The sequence below is a fragment of the Erpetoichthys calabaricus genome, chromosome 10 (assembly GCF_900747795.2).
Source record: "Erpetoichthys calabaricus chromosome 10, fErpCal1.3, whole genome shotgun sequence".
NCBI classification, from domain to species: Eukaryota; Metazoa; Chordata; class Cladistia; order Polypteriformes; family Polypteridae; genus Erpetoichthys; species Erpetoichthys calabaricus.
In genome coordinates, this window is record NC_041403.2 from 92,732,668 (window position 1) to 92,754,539 (window position 21,872).

At 35.2% G+C, this 21,872-nt stretch overlaps 1 protein-coding gene across 4 annotated transcripts in view; it reads left to right on the forward strand.

The window, feature by feature from the left end:
• Positions 1–21,872, forward strand: part of ndrg3b (ndrg family member 3b) — a 1,230,027-nt gene that overhangs the window by 40,888 nt on the left and 1,167,267 nt on the right. For 3 of the 4 annotated variants that reach the window (XM_051932925.1, XM_028811611.2, XM_028811609.2), the window contains exon 3: positions 1,147–1,179. In XM_051932925.1, coding sequence (XP_051788885.1) covers positions 1,147–1,179 — 33 coding nt within the window. Of the gene's footprint in view, positions 1–1,146; positions 1,180–21,056; positions 21,256–21,872 lie in introns of those variants that run through there. The other variant, XM_028811610.2, reaches the window with a different exon arrangement.

Sequence of the window (21,872 nt, forward strand, 5' to 3'; positions counted from 1 at the left end):
ATGCTCCCCAACTTGACTTGACCTGAGATGGAGCTATGGGTAATAATATTAGAATGCCTCATTTTTAATTTGTACTGAAATTCATACAGAAAGAAAAACGAGAATTTAAATGTTTCAACACCTGAAGTTTTACTTGGAGGTGTCATAAACTCAAAACCCTGACTTTTATTGGTTGTTCCTTTTCTTCTGTAGCAGTAAAGAGAGTGCATTTATTTTTATTACTGGCTATGTGGGGGAAAAACAGTGACAGAGCTGGAGATGGGAGGGAGGGAGGGAGGGAGGTGGGGTGTGACTGTAATTTTCCATTCCATTCCAGTCTCTTTGTTTACTTTCGTGCAGCTCAGCCTCTGTCTTTCTTTGGACAAGTGTCTGCTTTGGAAAATTATGAAGTACAATGAAGATAAGTTAGTATAAGGGGAAAAATCGCTCAAAGGATAATAGATATCCCCATCCTCATCCCATTATTCTGATTTGATGCTTTACATGTTTATTCAGTTTTGACTACTTCTCATATGAATGTTATGCTTTTTATAACTGTTTTTCTCTTTATTTATTTAGCCCAACTGAATTTTTCATAAATTGTAGTTCAGTAAAAACAAAACAAAAAAAAAAACAACAAAATGAGTGCTTTATTATGTTCTAGCTTCAAAAAATGCATTTTTCCTCCTGTACATAAATACTAACTTGTATTCTAGCAGTCAAAATTGAACTTTTTCTGATGTAGTGTACCATAGTATATGTTCTTTCATTTCACCTTAACATTACCTTTTCTAAATCAGAATGATCATTTCTTTGTATGCATCAGTAGAACACAGAAAACTCATTCTCTCCCAGTCTCAACATTTAGCTGAGTTACGTAGTCATGGCACAGTTGGCTTTTTATTAAAGCCAGTTTATAGATTTTTCAGTAGGCTGCTTCAAATGAATGGTGCAAGTTTCTTAGGGATGCGTGATTATATTATTGGAAAGCATTAACATTTTTAAAGCTGGCCCTAGACTGACTCCTGGTCAGATCAAAATGCAATTGTGAAAAGGTTCTGTGCGGTTCTGATTTGAGACCGATATCAGACGTTAGTTTTATTAGATAAATATTATTCATTTAATAGTAGTTAATCTTTTTTTTTTTTTTTTTGTTTTGTTCCACAGAATGCACGTAATTTCCAGGATTTTGACTGCCAGGTAAGATACCACTGATTTTTGGCAAGCAATTTTACTCAGTTCTTTTCTCCTTTTTTGCCCTCCTTTGAACTTTTTGAGAATTACCATTTTATGGAATTAGCTAACTATGATAAATATCAACTCATAAGTGTGTAACATTTGAGGGTGTACCCACACTAGTCACATTTGTTTCATACTGTGCGCAAAGCATGATTGTCCCCACTTGCTACTCCCCTGCTGGCCTGCACTCGCACTGTGCTTATTAACAGTCTGGGCCCGGGAACATTTCCATAAACACCATAGACTTTGTGTAAAGCCAAAACAAATCTGAACATGGAGTGACAGAATGCATTTCAAAATGATTTTTCTTATTTTGTGGTTGTTTTGGAGTCGTGTAGGGGCAGGATAACACTCTACCCTTTTACAGATTTATTTAGCATGCAGCGCAGCATTTTGTTGTTAATCATGCTGCGTACAAGGTGATTTTTACAGAGACAAATGATGTTAAGGGAGGAATCTGCACCTTTTCTTGCCAACTACAATTCATGTTCATGTGTAAAGTGAGAATAAAAACCTGTTTTTAACTCAAATGTTATTGAATGAATGAGAATCTGACTTGTTGCATCATTGACGTCATGTTTGTTTTCCATCCTGAATGCTTCTGAAATGTGCTTGGGCTCGCCTCTTCCAAGCGGGCCAGGGCATGGTACAGTTGGCCTGGCATTGAGCAGCCACACTAGTCAAATCAACTAGACTTTGCAGGGTTACATGCAGACAAACGTATTCAAGCACTGAATGAATTGCCAGTGTAAGTACACCCTGAATAATTGACTGTGAAATAATACTGCTACTGGTGGTTAATTGTATCGTGCACTTTTTTGAAATTTGAATACTGTTTGGTATAAAATCAAATAATGTAGAATGAAGGAAAATTCATTTACAGTACAAAAAAGCAAGAAAGCTTATACCTGCCACTCCAAAGGAAAAAAAAAAGTGCTATTTTGTAATACTTATTACATTATTTCACAAAAGATATTACCTGGTGTGGTTGGTACCATCATGCAAGTGTGTGCTCCAGTGACAGCTAGCAAGGGATAGATTAAGGATATGTATATGTGCAGTCAAGTGACAAGAACTGAAGAAACTTTTTTTTTTGTTTGTTCTTTATTTCGCCTTATACAATTTCTTGTATTAGGAATTTGGTAGTTTTCGCATACCCCTTGGGGTCAGAGCGCAGGGTCAGCCATTGTACAGCGCCCCTGGAGCAATTACAGGTTAAGGGCCTTGCTCAAGGGCCCAGCAGAGCAGTGGCCTTTTTGACAGTGACGGGGATTCGAACCGGCAACCTTCGGGATACCAGCGCAGCTCCTTAGCCTCAGAGCCACTACTGTGCATGTGCTGAAGGGCACACTTTTTTCCACGGTTGAGTCGCAGGGGGGCCAGTGATCATCACAGCAGCACAGAATGTTAGGCAAGAAGCAACCTGCTGCTTCCAATAACATTGGGCAGGTGTGTGTGCAGGGAGAGGTGAAGGCGGCATGTAGCTTACAATCAAGGGACAATAACTGAACAAAATGCATATATTTTAATTTAATTAGATTGAAGTTTAGTATGCTTGGACCAGATGTTTTAACATGGCCAGAGTGGTAGAGCAGAACTAGAATTCCTGACTCCTGTTGACAGGATCTGCATGAAGTTTACATGTTCTACCCATGCATGTCAGTTAATTGCATGCTTTAGACGTGCTTAACCTGTCCCTCCATGCGTGTGTTCAGTGTTACTGGCGGCAGCAGGCAAGATCTTTGAATACTGGTAATGTGTATGGAATGCCTCTCCATTAACAACAAACCTTTACTCTTTCATGTGCTGTAAAGTAAATAACATCCATCCCCTTCTATCCCCAACCTGAATCAGATCACAATGTTTCAAAATATCTATAGTTAATAACTAGATTAAAACTAAACAAATACTTAATTTATAGGTTTTTGTTAGTAGATTGCATGCAGCACAACCTTTTCTGCTCTGCAGGGCACAATTGCACAGCCAAGGAGAGGCATATCGTCCACCACTGTTGCTTCTTGCCTTAGAACCAAGCGGAGTGAGTCAAGAATTATGGCTCTGTGCTGCCACTCTGTTAAAACATCAGTACCAGAACTTACTAAACTTTACTGTGATTAAAATTAAATGTATATCTATAACTTTTGTTCAATTATTGCCCCTCTATTGCAACTAACAGGGTTGCTTCTTGCCTTACTCTCTGTACTGCTGTGATGGTCACTGGCTCCCTGTAGTCCTAATCTGTATGGATTAAATTTACCCCATAGCACAAGCAGATTTAAAGTCTTATCTATAACTTTTCTTCAGTTCTTGCCACTTGACTACATGTATGCATAGCCTTTGCTAGCTGTCACTGGAAATCTGGAGCACATGCATGCACGATAATACTAACCAGACCAGGAAATATTTTTGCGAAATAACTAAATACATTCCTTATATACATGTACATAATCCATGGGAACTACTGTAGACTCTCATTTATTCACTGGCTTTAGAAATGACACTAGTTTGGGAAATTTAAAGGTCCATCTGTTTAGTTACATTCACCTTATAACAAAGAAAGTCAGTAGTGTTTTCAATTTTATATTCTGTTATATAATTTTTAAATACTTTACTGAAAGTAAATCTTTGCCAGCAAGAAAATAAAGAATACTTTGTGGCTCAGCTCCCCCATATACCCATTGTAAAACTTCCACGAGCTGATGAAGAACAGCACATTCTATGTGCACATGTATTGGTCATTTTAAAGATTAATACTAAAAAAAGCTCAAAAGGTATTTTTTAAGTTTTTAGTGGTTTTTGGCACGATCATTATTCCAATTTCATTTTACAAAAACCACTTTCATGTTTCTATCCAAATTAAAGTTGGTTCTTCTGTGGGTCTCAACATAAGTAAAGTTGAATTGGTTCCTTTATAAAACATGTTTAACTTTCTGTACTTGTTATCTGGTAACAGTGATGATGTGGCATGATTTTCATACAGGTTGGCACTTTTAGTTTTTGCTTTACAAATTTGTTTCCTGCTCTGGTCATTTTAAGAACTTCAAGTTAACTGGCGAGTTTTACTTTTTTCATGTGTTTTGTTTGTTAGTATGTCTTGATTGACTGGTGTGCCTCCAGGATCAGTTTACTTTGCAAGGTCACTGGCATGTTTGCACACAGATACAGATGCACAACAGGCAGTTCTTAAGTGAAATACCAGTAATGTTTTATTATTTAAAGTTTGTCAAATATTTTTTTTTTTTTTTTCAAATTTTGAGTCCTGTGGGAAAAAATATGGATAACATATGGAAAACATTGTGTGCCTTTCTTGTAATTTCCTTTAAAACTGTCTCTTAGGTGATCACATGGAGGTAATTTTTTAATTTCAAGTGACTAGCTTTGTACTTCTAAAATGCTTTATTACCAAAGGTGGCTGTAATGCATTTTGTAATAAAGCGGTTTCCTTCTTTTCTCTGTAAAAATCAAAGTACTAACTTTAGACGACCGTTGGTGTTTTGTAAACTATATAAGAAGAATATTTGTATATGTCTCCACACATTTGTCTGTTCTAACTATTTGTGTAACTCAAAGTAGTTTCATCATAGAGCTGCAACAAATACAGTACTCAATAATTTTGAAATTATTTTCAATATTTTTGTTAATTTATATTACTACACAAACAGCATGTCCTTTTGTCATTGGAGTGGTACCAGTTAGACACTATTTAAAAACAAAAAATGCTACATTCATGTGCAGTAGTACACATGACTATAAATTTCCAAGTCAGATATTTTTCATAAGTGCCCTGTGAAGTTGGAGCTATGAGACACATAATTTGAACAAAACACAGGTAACCAAACTCTACAAAATTGTTACAGAACACTGACCTTTCATCACAATTAAAAGTAAATACATGGTCAGCCCTAAAATGACATTTTTGTGGTCGGGATTGCATTTAGAGCAGCCAACACCATACACTTTTAATATATTTAATTTGCTCTTGATTTTCACAAGAAAATACAGCTTCTTATTAATTACATTTTTTGTAGGACTAAGTTTTAAAAAAAAAAAAAATCAACTGTGTCCTTGCATTTTTCCCTTAAATCCAAACAGAAACTCATGTGGAGCACTGAAGTAGTAAGATGAAATGTCAAGTCTTTGCCTTCAGTTAAACTGAAAACACAGAAAAAATATTAAAAATAGGAGTGGCTGATATAAAGGGTCATAAATGAAAGATTGTCTTGAGTTTGCTCCTCAGGTCATGTCACCATTGCAAAGAAGAATGAGACTGCAGTAAGTAAAGCCAGTTAGCGTGTCAGCAGCATTTTCTTAACAAATTTGGCTGATATTTGTATTCAGGTTAAGACTGGGTTATGAGTTGTTCAGTTTCTGTTAGCATTTCTCTCTAATGTAAAATTACCAGATTTCAAGCACACATTGAATAGTTTGAGTCTATGTACTCTGCTAAAGGAAGCTTTACACATCCTCACAATGGAAACATACAGTATTAAGATGTTTCAGAGTGCTACATAGTGTTTATATTCTTATACAGGTTTTAAGTATTTTCTAGTTTGCATTTTTGCAATAACATATTTTGGAGACACAGAAGTGCCAAACCTAGTTTGGTATTGTTCAGCTTAAGTAAATGTTTAATGCAGACCACAACTTCAATTAATGGATTTAATTAGCAGAATAACTTGGTAGATTGGTAATTGATAGTAATAGCTCTTATTCAAAATGCGAGCCTAGATAAAAAATGTAAACACTCCTATTTTTACATAATCTCCCCTATGAATTTAGGAAAACTGTGCGTTACTGGCCAGTATACTCCTTCATTCTTCCAGTTTTGGCACTACTGAAACAGCGCTGTGGAGTTAGTGTTGGAGACAGTTGTTGGGTTACTGGAGCCTGTAAAAAATGTACCAACTCAGACTATAGATATAATTTGAGTAGAACATGTTAAATTCCCAATTTTCATATGTACTAATTCAAATACACTATTTTTTCTTTTTGCCTTCTGCTAAAAATAACTTTTTTTATTATTGAAAGTTTTGCCTTTCTATTTAATGCTAACTATATCGCACGGCTGCGCCCGCATAGTAGTGAAACAGGGCAAACTTTAAAAATCAATTAAAAAAAAAAAAAAAAAAAAAAAGTAATTTTGTATTAAGAATTTTATATTGATAGCTTTCGTATCTGAGGGCCTCTTGAGTATGCAATATTTTTGGTTTTGCTATCAGGGGCGAGAATGTAGCTGTGATCTCTTTGCCAAAAATGTAGAAGGTTGATAAGGTATCTCTGGCCGAGTGGAAGGTAGATATGCTCCAATGTCAGATGTTGCCACTGTATCTGATCGTGTTCAGCTCTGATGGGAGAGCATCCCCGTGTGGGGAGAAGAACACGTGGCTGTGATATCTCTGCCAATGAGCAGGTACCCTCTAAAACACCTGTAGCTGTGATCTCTCTCTCTCTCTCTCTCAAAAGCATCAAACATTACTCTTTAACAATTTCTAGATGATAATGTGTGCTGAACAAACTGTATCGCTAGCTAAGCGGAGGCAAGGTACGCTCCACCAAGTGACGAGAGGTACAGCGACTCGAACGGAGGCTGGCGCGTGAGTGAAGATGGCCCTGCCCAGCTTCCTACTCATGAGGTCCCTCCTACCCCTCCCCTCCGCCCATGGCATGTCTCTCGGATTTGCGCAAATCAATCGGTGCCACAACTGAACTATAATACTTAGCGTGATGAGAGAAGTCGCAAAATCAACAGGAATGTTCAATTAAATTCTAGAGAAAAACCCAATCTAAATCCGTTAAGTAGTTCTCTCATGAAAAGTGGACAGTCAAACATGGATATATATATATATATATATATATATATATATATATATATATATATATATATATATATATATATCTGTTTTAAAAAAAATCCTAGAAAGCAAGGCGACGATACATGATGTTCTCGAAAGACATTTAAAAGACCCGCGAGACAAAAGAGACTTGCCACGGAGCGTCTCACGGGGACCGTAAACATGAGACTTGGTGCCAAGAGATTGTCCCAGGGCCGTCTCGCGGGGACGTAGAACATGAGATTCTTGCAAGACACGCCCTACTTACAAAAGATCTCATATAAGAGCACACCCATCAAAAAACACTCGGTCGTGTAAAAGCACATAGTACACACAGATCATGTGCTCTCAGCACATATAAAGTGTATAAGGACAATACGGAGAATAGAGACTCAAAGGCATTGGAGAGAAAAAAAGGCAGATAAGAGATTATGAAAGCAGTGGAATTCAAAAGGCTCAAACAAACGATGGCGTGATACGCATGCAGACAATTTATTAGAGAAACAGAAACAATATTCACTCACAGGCAGTTATACATTGCATTGTCACAATGTGTCTCCAAAAAATATTGTTTTTAATGAAGCTTTAAAGTAAAAGTGCAAGTAATGAAACTGAAACCATTCCAAAGGAAAAAAAAAATGTAAAATTGTATATCCGATTAACCAAACACGGGGGTTGGCGAGTGAAGCGAGCAGGGGGCGAAGCCCCCTAGTATGTGTGTGTGTGTGTGTGTGTGTGTATAATAGAGAGATGGCTCAGTGTTAGTAACTTTAATAAGTAACATATAAAAGCCACAACTGCACTGCTACAGCACTGAAACTCTTAACCGGTTAGGGTCTTAAATATAGCCTGAGTATTGACGTTAGCAATTATAAAATGCTTTGTATCTTGTATGTTGTGTCTTTCAGTCAATATAGTAAATTCACTACTGTTCAAAAGTTTAGAGTCACCCAGAGACTTTTGACTTTTCACTACTGTCAAAAATACAAGCAAAATGACACCTTTTATTGGCTAACTAAAAAGTTACAATATGGAAGTTTTCGAGGCAATTCAGGCCTCTTCTTCAGGCAAGATGTAATGTAAAAGGTGTCATTTTGCTTGACTTTGCACTACATTCATAATGGCTAACACGGTACAACATCCTAGTACTACTGTACAGTATTTTTGATTAAAAAATTCTTTTTTTTCTTTTTTAAATCTAGATACAATTAATTAAATATAGCCAATGCATTACTATTGTCTATAATGGCCATTACTGCTTGAAATTACTGATTTTTAATTTTTTACTCGCATATGGCTGCAGAGCACTATTTTTAGCAGCAGTTCCTTCAGTGTCATAATGGACAACTCTCTTAGCTTATCCTTGGTTAGTCATGTGCTAATGCTAATTGGTTATTAGAGAAACCTTTTCTAACTGCATTAGTCCCACTGAAACCTGTGATTCTGTTCACTTGTGTTGTAAGGTACAGTTATTCCTAATGTTCTGCTCTACGTCCAAAAATGGCCTAGTTTTTTTTTTTTTTTGTACATTTTATAGAGAGCAACATCCTGATCCCCATTCCAGTTCAATATTAAACACAAGGTCCCCAAAATACAACTAATGTATGCTAGACCTGTTAAGAATACATTATTTTTTTGAGCTGTCATTCATAATTTGATTCAAACCTGCAACTTCAAAAAAATTTACCAAAACACAAAACATAAACTGTAAATGTGAAATGTATGTTCAGACATTAACAAGATGAGCTGAGTCTTGCTGGAACAGTTAAGCAGTTTGACTTATGCATTTGTATTATTTAGCCTCTTACTCCTGTGGTATGCTATTAGGTTTTCATTTTTGTTTTGGGTTCACAGCCTAGCTAATGATCACTTACAAAGTGTTAATTTTTTTTTTTTTTTTTTTTTTTTTTTTAAATCCAAAAAATGTGACATTTACTGCAGTTGCTCTATGGTGGGAAACATAATTCAATTTGGCTCAAATGAGAGTTAAATGTGTCTTGTTTGGAGCTCTTTAACATTTTCAGTTTTTAGAGCTTAAAGGGTATGAAAACATGTATATAAGCAGCTTTATTCCAGTTTTTATTTTTAAAAAATATGCTAATGTACATGTATATTTTGAATCCAGTGGAGACTGAATACTTTTGCAAGGCGCTGTACAGTATCTACAGTATGTATGTAAAGGTAACTTTACTACCATTGACTTAAAATAGAGACAACCACACACACTTGAGATTTTTTTTTTCTCTTTTTGTTTCCCAGTAAAAAGTAGCAACTAACTGGAATTTGAGCTCTCCTTACACCACACAAGGTCTCTTTTATAGGCAAAAGGAAAAAATAAAATGTAATGCAGCGCCAACACTGAAACCTCTCAACTAGCACTATGTGACTTTGTGTGGATGACATTGCTAAATTGATTTATCCAAGATGAGCTCATTTTATACACAGGCATAAACAGTATATGATGTAGCTGGAAGAAAACAGTCACTTGCACACATGTCTGCTTTTAAAGGCCAGGCAGTTTCAAGGTAAATAAGAGGAGGCCTTCTAATTTTGTTTTCTGTGATTCAGGAACAACTAAAAGCCTTAATCATCTTACCAGTACATAGCTTGATTTTGCATTTAGATTATTAAAAGGCATATTTTTCTGTGTAGTTTTGGTTTGGACATGTGCAGAGGAGAGATGCTGGGTATATTGGGAGAAGGATGCTAAGGATAGAGCTGCCAGGGAAGAGGAAAAGAGGAAGGCCTAAGCGAAGGTTTATGGATGTGGTGAGAGAGGACATGCAGGTGATGGGTGTGACAGAGCAAGATGCAGAGGACAGAAAGATATGGAAGAAGATGATCCGCTGTGGCGACCCCTAATGGGACCAGCCAAAAGAAGAGGTTTGGAAGATATATCCGCTGTTTAAATTTACTTAAGGATGGTCTTTTTATTAAGTTTGTGGCAGTACAATGTTGTCTACTTGGTTTGCTATTTGAAACAACAAAAGTTTATTTTTAGGTTTTTATGCATATTATTAAAATGTAAAAAGTGATTTCACCACTGGTTTAGCCAAAGCTGAAGTAATCATAATGTCAAAATGAATGTTTGTTTTTTTTTTTTTTTTTTTGCCCCTTAAATTTCCAAATATGAAATAATCAAAATACAATAATATGTGGAACAGCATGGAGTCATAATGGTTAGCTCTGCTCTGGTTCAAATCCTGTGCCTGTTTGCCTTCTGTGCAGAGTTTACATGTCTTCCCTGCTAGTTTTCCCTTCTGTATCATTAAAGACATTGGTGTGTAGCTGTGTGAAAAGTGGGCCTTTCAGTGGACTGGTTGTACCCAGTTCTGATGGAATATGATAATTTATTAAACAATTGAGAACGGAGCGAGTTAAGCATACAAGCATGTTCATAAGGGAAACAAAGCACGGTGTAAAACGTAAGTTTAAATTAAGTTTATAGAAACGCTCCTGCTGCGGATTGCAATAACATATTGCGAGATAAAAGTTTAATGAGAAGACACGAGGTATAAACGAACCACACGCCGTGGCGCAACGTTAGGGGCAACAGTTTCAACCATTCTATGATCTGCTTCTCGCAACTGAAAGACGGCACATGGCGGATGTTAGCCGACTTGCTCACCGCAACGTTAGGGGCTTCAACTATGGCGCTGACGCCACATCTCAGTGCCAACACTTTGCAGACTGTACTTAAAAGACATGCCCTCCTCACTGGACAGTTAAAAACACCAATCAAACTAACGATGACATCAAGTAGATAGAATTACCCAATCAAAAGTAGGAAAGGAGGCATCTTCATAAAATGCGTGTGGGATGATTTGCATGAGATGCTGCTTTAAAAAAAAAAATGATAAAAAAAATACGGGATAAATCCCGTCCAGTATTGATTCAAAACGGGACGCGCAATTTCATTCTCAAACGCGGCACGATTCCGTATTTTAAAGGACGGGTGGCAACCGTACAGTGCCAGGTAACCACCCATACAATCAGATTGTGATTCAGACTAGGAATGCAATGAATGTAATTACCCCGATCTACATACAAGGCGAAAGTCTTGCAACATTCAAAGATGATGGTTTGGGATAAGTACACCATACAACATAAAAGAGCTTATGAAGCCTTGAACCGAAAAAAGCAAGATCTCACAGATCGTAAAAAAAAAAAGGAGGTAATGTCGTTTTACTCACTGTACATTTTAGTCAAACATTACCAGTTATTCCACGAGGGAGACCAGCAGATGAACTCAACGCGTGTTTAAAATCCATGCTTCTCCCACGCTCTGTTATATGTCGCGTGTTCTCGGGTAGGTGCACCAAAAAATTTATACATTTAAGCATGTAATGGGCAAACAAAAAATGAGGTATACCCGAAGGCACTGCAGTACTACTTAATGTAACTTTACTTCTTAAATTTTAATGTTTTACTGTTTAATAATTTATACGCTTCTTATATGTTGTTCAAATTCTTTTATCAAAATAACACTGACAGCGCAATGCACGATAACATGGAGTGAATACACCATACGCATCCGCCCACGGCTGCCCTGCTGTGCGCAGATAGGAGTTGATTCTACAATTAAATAAAATAAACATAAAAAGAGTAAAACAATCATCACCCATAAACCGTGTGTGTATATATATGTGTATATATATATATGTTGATATGTGGATGTGTATATGTATGTATATATATATATATATATATATATATATGTAGATATGTATATATATATATGTAGATATGTATATATATCTGTATATGTATATGTTTATATGTGTGTGTGTGTATTTTATATATATAAAACACAGCAACACTCATAACAATGACAACACAATTACATTGACAATCATGTTACATTATTTTTAAAATGTTTCCTTTTCTTTTTCATAACCTCTTTAACACACTACTTTTCCGCTGCGAAGCGCGGGTATTTTGCTAGTATGCAAATATTTAAAATGTGTAATTTGTATGCATGTATTTTAGCTGTAAATTTGTTACACCACTCTCTGTGAAAACCACTATAAAATTATGGGGGACTTCATTGTATTATTTATATATTTGTTTATATGTATAAAAAAATGTGTGTATAATGTTTTTGCAGCTCTAGGGAAATACTGATTTGTTAATCCTACCTTGATATATGCTGCAGCAGGGATGGAAAACTAATGAGATATGACCTTTACTTATTCTGTCTGCTCAAGCTGTTATACCTTCCAGATTTTTAACATTTCTGCCAAGTCACTACATGTAGCTGTGCTGGCACAAGTAGCTTTTATTAATCCAGGAATTAATTGGTTCCAAGAATATCCAAGATCTTCTTGTGCAAAATTTAAGGATGTGAACGTGTAGGTCATTCTGTAAAGGGTTGAGTAAAAAGCCACTTCATCTTCTTTCCTATTCTAAAAGGCTTTACAATGCATTATAAATGTGTTTTAAACACCGGGAGGTTGCTTAGTCATCTCTCATGGTAAAATTAGCTTGGAAAATGGCGATGCTACACATTCATAACATTAACTTTGATAGAGCTAAAATGGATAAAACTTAGTCACTCTATGTATTTTGTCCTTTGTTCAAGACAGTTTTTATGTGCTTTTAGATATGTTAGGGGTTATCTGTTACTCTTCCATCTTTATGGTTGCAAGCCTGTTAAAGGTTTTAACTGTTTTCCACTTTTACCTTGTATTTTTAGGAAAACTGATATAAACAAAAGACGTCTGTGAGTATGATGTCATAACGGCTCCTTAGGTAAAGATGGTGACTTGAACTGATTAACGATTATTTTTTAAACCCTCCCCATTAATGTTTACATTTTTCTGTTTCTTGGGGAAACATTCTTTCATGTTAGTAGAACAGAGTTGTACACAAATACATTGGTCTTTCGCCAGATGTCGGTGCCATTTTAGAGGTTGTTTGCTCTTTGCTACTCATGTACATGTAGGGAATCGAGGTTAAATCCAACAAAGCTATGTAACTTTCCCTCTAGCAAAGAGAGTCAAACTAAAACATAAGCATGAGTTTTGTTGCAGTTTACAGCCAATTACCCTCCTCTACTCCTGAATTTTGACAAAAGTCTACATCAGCCCTGAAAGAGTTAATGTATTTGTACTCCTTAATTGATGCAATGGATGAGATTACACAACATGTGCCAAATAACTTGTTTTCACTGCTGTGAAAAAATGCATAGGTATATATAGAATATTTAAATTATTTAAGTTGTTGTGCCTTTTATCTGTAAAAGTGTAAAATCACTAGACTATTACAGTGATTTGTGGAATAAAGCAGCATACCTACTGGAAGTCTAAGTCTTGGCATAGTTTTAGAGACTTCATTTTAAAACTTAACATAACCAAAGAATCAATTCACTTCTAAAATATGATGTTCACTATTTAATATCCAATATTTCTTCCCAGAACTTAATAAAAGAGAGGAATGAAACCCAAATCATAAGATGATTTTAGTGACATCTGTGACTGGGAAGGCTTCTTGTATTTTCATAATATTGTTTGTAGCACAGGAGCTGTATGCTTTTTCAAGTTTTTGCCTCAAGAGGGAGACAAAGCAATTGTTTTGTGTTTGTCTTTCTTTCCAAATGGCATTTCAATTAAAGTGGTTTGTAATACAGTACTTACATTGTAACATTTTGATTAACCTAAATACAGTATATGAATCCTTGTGTAACTTTAAAGATAGTATTGTTGATCTTAATATGACAGCTTAGTGTGTAGCACTGCCTCATATTTCATTGTTTACCATTTGCTGTCTCCAATTACAGTACAATTGGATAGCAAAATCTTCAGAACTAATTGGGCTACCATAGTTTGTGGGATGAGCAATAAAAGCACCCAGGTTAAATAAGAAGTGTGTCTGTCAACACCATTAATTACAGCAATAGAGTTTGTTTTTTTTTTTTTTGCCTCAAAACTGTTCAGCGATTATGGTTTGAAAACATTGGCACACCAGTAGACTGTTCAAGTAACAAGTCCATTTTATTAATGGGGAGGTTCCGTCTCCCATTGCAGAAACATTGCAAACTTATCTTTGTTTTTAAACTTCACTTCCCTAGCTTGTTCTCTTGTAAATATTTTTCTATCTCTCTTCCCTCATTTGTGTGTGTGTGTATTAATATGCTGTATGTTTCAATTTTAGGGTCAGAGGCATTTTGAGTTTGTTTATTTTTATTAATAGTTTCTTTTTTTTCTCATTTTCTTTACTGGCTACTTATTTCACCTTATTGCCGTGTAACTTTTACTTGCCAGGGTAAATTTATGATTTCAACAAATTAGGAGCTTTACTTTGTTCTCATAATTATGCTTGAGCATTTTAATCATTACCAGCTATAGTTGGTGGTCTCATGCAACATCTGTCTTGTAAACGTTTAAATGATGAAATATTTTAGCAGGCACCATTTGGAGTCATTCATAGGTCAATAATATAACATGATTTTATCAGTCACTAACTTTTAAAGAAAGTGAAAAAAGTACATATGTTGCTTTAAAAAATATTTTTGTAAAATAACCAAAATATTCATGAATATTGTTATTTTAAAACGTATTCCAGCTGTTCCAGGGAGAACCACAGTCCCACATTTACAGCAGTCTTTAATTTACTATCAGCTTTTAAATTAAATAAACTGACTTCTTCTTTGAGGGACATTTTGTTTACCTTTCATTTACATCTTTGAACTCAACACCACAAAAAGGTACTTAAAAGGGGGAACTTCAGTAAAAAAGGTAAACAAGTTATAGTTATTGAATTTATGGGAACAGTGTTGAAGCTTTAAACTCACACTTTGAGAAACTGTTCAAAGTGATAATTTATTGATATAATTTTAGCTCCTCAAAAACGCATTTGGATTCAAAAATTGATTAGGGATTTTTTTAAATTATTTTGGTAAATACTGGTTTCCAACAGTAGTAGAAACAGATTGGCAGTTTTAGTTTCATAAACTTATCAGGAAATCAGTTACAACTCTACCATTCATGAGAGGTTCCTGTAATGTCGGCTTCTTCCCAAATTGCTCAACAATGCATACAGTGTATTGTATCCAATGTGAATATACAGAATTGAATAATCACTTGCATTGACAGGTGTCCATTGTCAGATATTTTAAAGAAGTCAAGTTTCATTGATGTGAGGGGGAAAAAAAAACAAATTTGTGAAAGGCAGAAACCTAAGTGCTAACTATGGATTTAACCCATCTTGTGCAGTTTGTTTTATTTTGTTCCTTAAATTTAGTGGGTACCCCTTAAAGTTCAGATCTGTGGTAAACCTAGAAGTCAAGCTTTAACATGTAGGTGGCAGCCATTTCTGATGGTTATTAATTCCCTAACTCAGCATTACTTTGTTATTAACACAAAATTAGTTGAAGTACAGACACTTATAGGAGCAGAGATAAAAGATGCAGTAAATGTAAAAACCTAAACTGAGTGCCCAATCATGCAATGTTTGATGAATATCCTCTCTCCTAATGCAGTGTTCTATTTTTAGGACTGGCTCAATGTAGCAGCAGGGGCTCCAGACACTCGCTACTCCCTGCTTCAAACCTCAGTGGGCATTCTCAGCTTTTACACTGATGCTGTATAAAGTTCTGCATCTAAATTTAGATTTTTATTTCTTCACTGTCTAAGTAAACCAGAAAAAGGAGTGTGTAAATGAAAATCAAATATGAAAACATAAAAATACTTTTCAGTACCACCTTGACTGTTGCACCAGAAGCAGAGCAGATTCTATGTAAGGCTCTGTAACCACAGACAGCACCAAATATCCCAGTGGGCATTACTTTCAGTTCATCACCTTTGACAATATATGTAAAGATTAACTGATATAAAGTGACTTAGATTAAACTGAAGTTTATTAAATACTATTTATACCCTTGGAATATTTTTGAAAGTGTTTTATTTTTGTTTAGAATTTTACAGATAGATCAGATATGTAAAGAGAATATTCTGTGGCATACTTTGACTATTTTGCAACAGTGTGCATTTTAACCACTTTAACCCACATAGCTGTAACTCTTGCATGCTGTTTCAAAAAGTACGTTTATGCAGACTGATAAAAATCTGAAAATAAACAGGTGTAATTCTTATGGTACCACCTATATCGTAATTAGAATGTCTTTTTAATGGCTGGTGATTGTGTCACCCCCACCAAAGTTTTTATTAAACATAATCTTTTTAAGAAAATGTCATCCATGTATTCAATACTGGTAATTTGAACTGGGGCTGGAGGTACCTTCCTGGCCTCCTGATGAGAACTGCATATTTATTTACATTGCTACATTACTAATTTCCTCATGATATATATATTTCCACAGTTATGATCGAAATTTACTTTTTTAAACATAAATTATTAGAGAGACAATTTTTATTAATTGTCCTTTAACATTGCATTTTCCTTTCAATAAGAAATCTAGCATTATTCCATACAAGGAAATAGTTTTGTTTTTTTTCCCCCCAAACATTTTTTTTTCTTTGATTGTGAATCAATGGATTAGACGTATAACTTTGTGGCCAAAATAGTGAGATTTTAATTAGTTGACTTTTTAAAGATATATACCTGCACGCAATATGTTCCTTTCTAAATCACAAAAAAATAAAAAATAACAATATTAACAGTTTGTTGTACAACATGAAGACAAGATTTCACTTTATAGGTTTACATTTTAAAAGTTGCGAATGTGTTTTGATTTTTGTGATAGTTTATTGGAAAACTAAAAATTTTATAATTGTTTTACTGGTTAAAACAAAGAAGTGACTATTTTCAGAGATTTGTGTTTCTGAGGGAATCTAATCTTTAGATCCGATTAAAATATCAATGTAAAATTTCTCTCTGCATTTTGAAGAGTGTAGGCATGTAGACAGTTTGCAATGTTTGACCTTTTTATATTAATGTTGCCATTTTGTTCAGTTATCTGAATGTTGCCAAATATACTGATCTTAGAGATTTTTTTTTGTGTGTGTAACAGGTCATTGTTAATGGTGGAGTTTCTGCTAGCCATACAATTATTTGTTTTTGAATATATCTGGGCAATCCTGATTTATTTAAAAATGTTATAGTATGTATCAGTTCATTTCCTTGTGGTGGTTCTAGAAATATTGTGAATCCAGTATTTATATGAAAATAAAATGTTCTTTTATCAAAAATCAAATACAAGTATATAGGTTGACCCTTGCGACTAATTGTTACATAGTTATGTGTCAAATGGCCCTAACTAACAACAAAAACTTGTTCCTGTGGTGAGGAAGGCCATTGATGTAAAGGTCAATTCAGTGTGGCTTGTCTTGTGTTGAACAGTCAATCGCATAACAGTCAAATGCTAAAAGATCCATACAAGAATTGTACCGTCTCACTAATAGGGTTAGAAACTGTTATTTCACTTTTGTTATTGGTCAGCAAGAGAGTGCACTCAGTTTCTTATTAATTAATACTGGAATGACCAGGATATTCTGATGAACTTTTTGAAACAGATAATGTTTTGTGCCACAAGATTTTGAAAGGCCTGGAGTAGCTATAGGCACTAGAAATTAAGCAGTTTAATATAGTCCATCCCCGGTGATTTGATTTTGATCTGTGCAAACAACGTATTAGGTGCAGAAATCCTGGACCAGGTACCTTGTAAGAAGTATAAGACAACTTTGCACTATCATGATAGTAACTACTAAGCTAATATTTGCACTATCATGATAGTAACTACTAAGCTAATTTTTTTTTTTTCAGCATTTGGAGATACAGTGATCCCTCGCTATATCACGCTTCGACTTTCGCGGCTTCACTCTATCGCGATTTTTTTTCTCATACACGCTTACATCACTACGCGTGCGCTTTCTGAAAACTTTTATCTAAGCCCCACAATGGCTCCTAAACGTGCTGCTTTTTCTACGCCTTCTGACAATGAAACTAAGCGCCGGAGGAAGATGCTTACCATCCAGGAGAAGGTGAAACTCTTGGATATGATCAAAGATGGCAATACCCTACAAAAGCCTCCTCACGCATATGAAAAGACAGCGCCAGCATCTGCCTATCAAGATGTTCTTCAGCCGCGCACCCAGACACCCACTGCCTACTCCTAGTACTCCTTCAGCGGAAGAAGACAATAACGCACCTGCTGAAGATACTGCACCCCCTTGTCACGCTTGGGTCACAGATTTGTACAGAGACACAGGAGGTTGTAGAAAAAAAGGAACTTTATTCAAAGCACTGCAAATAAACATTTGCCTCTTTTCAAAAGTTTAAACGTGCTCCATGACAAGTCAGAGATGACAGTTCCGCCAGGAGCAGAGAATGTCTGAGATAGAGAAATAAAACAACCAATTCCAAAGCTGAGAGGCGCTGCACAATACGCGGAGTACCGCGTGAGAGGTTTATCGTGCATTATAGTGCAAGTAAGAAGGGTAAGGAGCAATGTTAAGGTAGACTGTCAGCTGTTTCAGGGGTTTTCCCAGGGGCGTCTGTGTCCTCTGAGGGTCAGCGCTCCAGCTTACAACCTGAAGACTCTCCTACTGAGCTTGTGCCTTCATAGGTTAGTGGTTGTGTGTAAGAACTGTGTGTGTGTGTGTAATTAAATGTACAGTACAATAATAATAATAATATATTTGTTAACGTCTAATATGTCTTATTTTCTCATTTTGTCAAATATATTGGGTAATACGAGTGTAATGGTGACTAAAGGGTGTTATTTCATGTCTAGAGGGCTCTAATAATGTTAAAAACGTATTTAGAAGGTCGTATACAGGTTTCCTATACTCTAACGGCGAAAATATTCGATTTATAAATAATCTTACTTCGCAAAAATTCATTTATTGCGGTAGAGTCAGGAACGGATTAACCGTGATAAACGAGGGTTCACTGTATATAATATGTATAATTTTTTTTTTTTTTTTATAATATTTTACTTACCCCACATAGTTTATACTGGTGACTTGTGTTTTAGTTAAGAAAGTCAATGACCCAGTTGTGTCCAATTTTCAAATGCTGTGAAAAACTTCCATGGAAGAACATAAATGCTGACATAACTCATGCCACATAATTCACATGTCCGGTAATCTTTCATATGCTTGAAACATGCAAAATGCTTGTAGTTTTTTGCTAAAATATTACTAATACTGATACTTTTCCATAATACTGTGCTTTTGATCTGAAGACCAGGATTCTTGACCAGTGAATGAGGAAGGAGAGACAGATGTTCAGCTGAAGAGCACATCCATATGGGAAAACGTCTTTCCTATTTTTCTTGTATGCGGAGTTTTCCAGAAGAATTAATAATATTTTAGAAAAAAATACATGCATTCTTATGTAGATGGGGAAATGAGGTCTACCTCCTACTTCCTGGAGACCTTAGCAACCGATGGATGGAGGCGAGTTAGGTGTTGTTTTTATATTTACACAAACAAATTTAAGGCATCAATAAAAACAGTAAATGTGGCTGTAAAACAACTTACAGTATAGTATGCCCATCACTTTGCTTGTACTTTTGTCTAGACATTTTCAGATGAAAAAACAAATGCTTCAGGTGCTTCATGCCATAAGGAATTTTTGCCATTTGTTTGTGAATATGTGGGACATATACTTCTGTAACTGTGGACTTTACTGGAATGCTTATGCCACTGTGATAGATGCGTATAGTACAGATCATACAAATTGGGGAGTCTTGTTTTATATCTTTTGTACTGTATTATGATGACACTTGTATACTTGTGCTCTGTACGGAAGTCTGATCATCAAAACTCATTGCAGTTGTCTAGTATATTTGTTGGTACAGTACTGTGGTTTTCATCTTGTGGCATGATTTTTTCTGAAGAAGATTTTGATGACTTTGTACCTTATAGATTTTAGTATATTTATAGCTATACTGTTTTTAACAAAACAGAATTTAAAAAAATTTGCATTCTTACCAGGAAATGTTGGGCTGGTCCTTCATTGTGTGAGAGCTGGATTTTTCATGTGCATTTCAAAGTCATAGAACATCAGATTGGAAAAATCATCTGTTTTGAATATGATGACTAAGCATACTGTATCAGTATAACCAGCAGGGCATTTTGGGAACATTTTACTGCAGTTACTGCTTTGAGACTTCAGTTGCATTTAAATATGGAACAAGATACTTATTTTTACCTAAGGAGAAGTCTGGGACTTTGGAATGTGCAGGACATCTGATCACGTTATGGCATCTACTGTCTCACCAGAAAAATGAGTAAGCAGTATAATAAAAGGTCGCCATTAATAACTATTAGGAACATGTTATAGCTCAGTCAAAGTAAGAGTCACTTATGCTGAAACAGCCTTAACAGTAGTCACTCTAGCTAATCAAAAATGTTAAATCATCTCTTATCATAAAAGCATCTTAAACAGAGGGTGATATTTATCTATTTGTTGTGAAATATGTGCTATATTCTCTCTCATTTCTGTGCTTCTGTTGAGCATAGTGATTTCAGATTATATTTTGTTATTGATTTATATATTTCTCTCCATAGCACAGAGATATTTTTAGAAAGTATATGGTGTGGCCATTGAATTTCTGTTGTTGGTTAATTTATTAAATTTATTCAGTGTAACTCTGAGCTGTGTCATAATGTGAATAGAATTTTATAACAAAAACGTGCTTACATGTGTGGTTTATAGATATAATTGTTTAAGAATTATGTTGACCACTATTTGTTCCGAGTTTGAGATGTATTCTGCTAACAGTTTCACCAGCCTTAATAAATAGATCTCCATTTAATATCTAGAGTGTGTAGGTATTCTTATGGTATCAACCTATTATTTTATCAAAGGTAAAGAAATCAATGTCCTACTTTATTGTAGTAATACAAAAAAATATGTGCTTCAGTTAAAGATTACTTTTTGATTTAAAACCCCAGATGTGCATATGTTAAGTGTCTAGCTCACATGTTTTAAGGGTCATCATGTAACCACCTGACCACTTTAAATCTCATTAAGACGTCACACTTGCAGTCCAGACAGTCCTCTACGTTTTTTGCTTACTAAGCCTCATAGGCATCAATTGCTGCTCTGTACTTGTGTATGCTCATCCAGACCTGTTTTCTCCTGCTGAGCGAAGGAAACGTATTGCACTGTGGTTCTTTCCTTTCTATGTCTGTTGCTAAAAAGAATAGTATAGTATTTTTGTAGTAGAAAAATGGAACAAGAGAAAATGATCACCATTCTGGATTTAAATGAGATTGCCTGCTCTGTTATCAGTGTGGTAAGTTAAGTGCCTAGAGCTTTCAGTGCACGGCATTGCATGCTTTTTATGTCATTCTGAGTGCTGCATTGAGTGACTATGCAGAAAATTGTGCTACGGGCCTAAATTGAATTGAGTCAATGGTAGTGTGCGCTCATTTTTATGAGCTGAGAGCTGTGATAAGGAGCTGTCCAGCTTTTCTTTTAATGCTTCAGTGCTTTTGTAAAAAGATTAAGATATGTTGTCAAAAACATGAATTACATTAATACATGGTGGCCTAAAGATTTGTTGTGGAGTTTGTGTATAGGATTTATTTTTAATTAAATCTTTTTAATCTTCAGTCATGAATTAATGTGGGATGTCTTATATTGGCTTAACATTGAAACTTTTCTGCTATAAACCTCTGCACAATAACAATTGCTTGTAAAGGAACATTTTAGTGAAGAAATTACCTTTCTTTATATACGTTTCTATCATGTTATAATCTTTGCTGTAAAGATATTCAGTTTATTTGCATGCAGTAATTTACAAATGACGGACATTGCACTACTGATATATTTACTATAATTGCTCAAAAACCATAATGTTGGTATATTAAAAAAAAAATATATGTGTGTTCGGTACAATTAAGTTACATG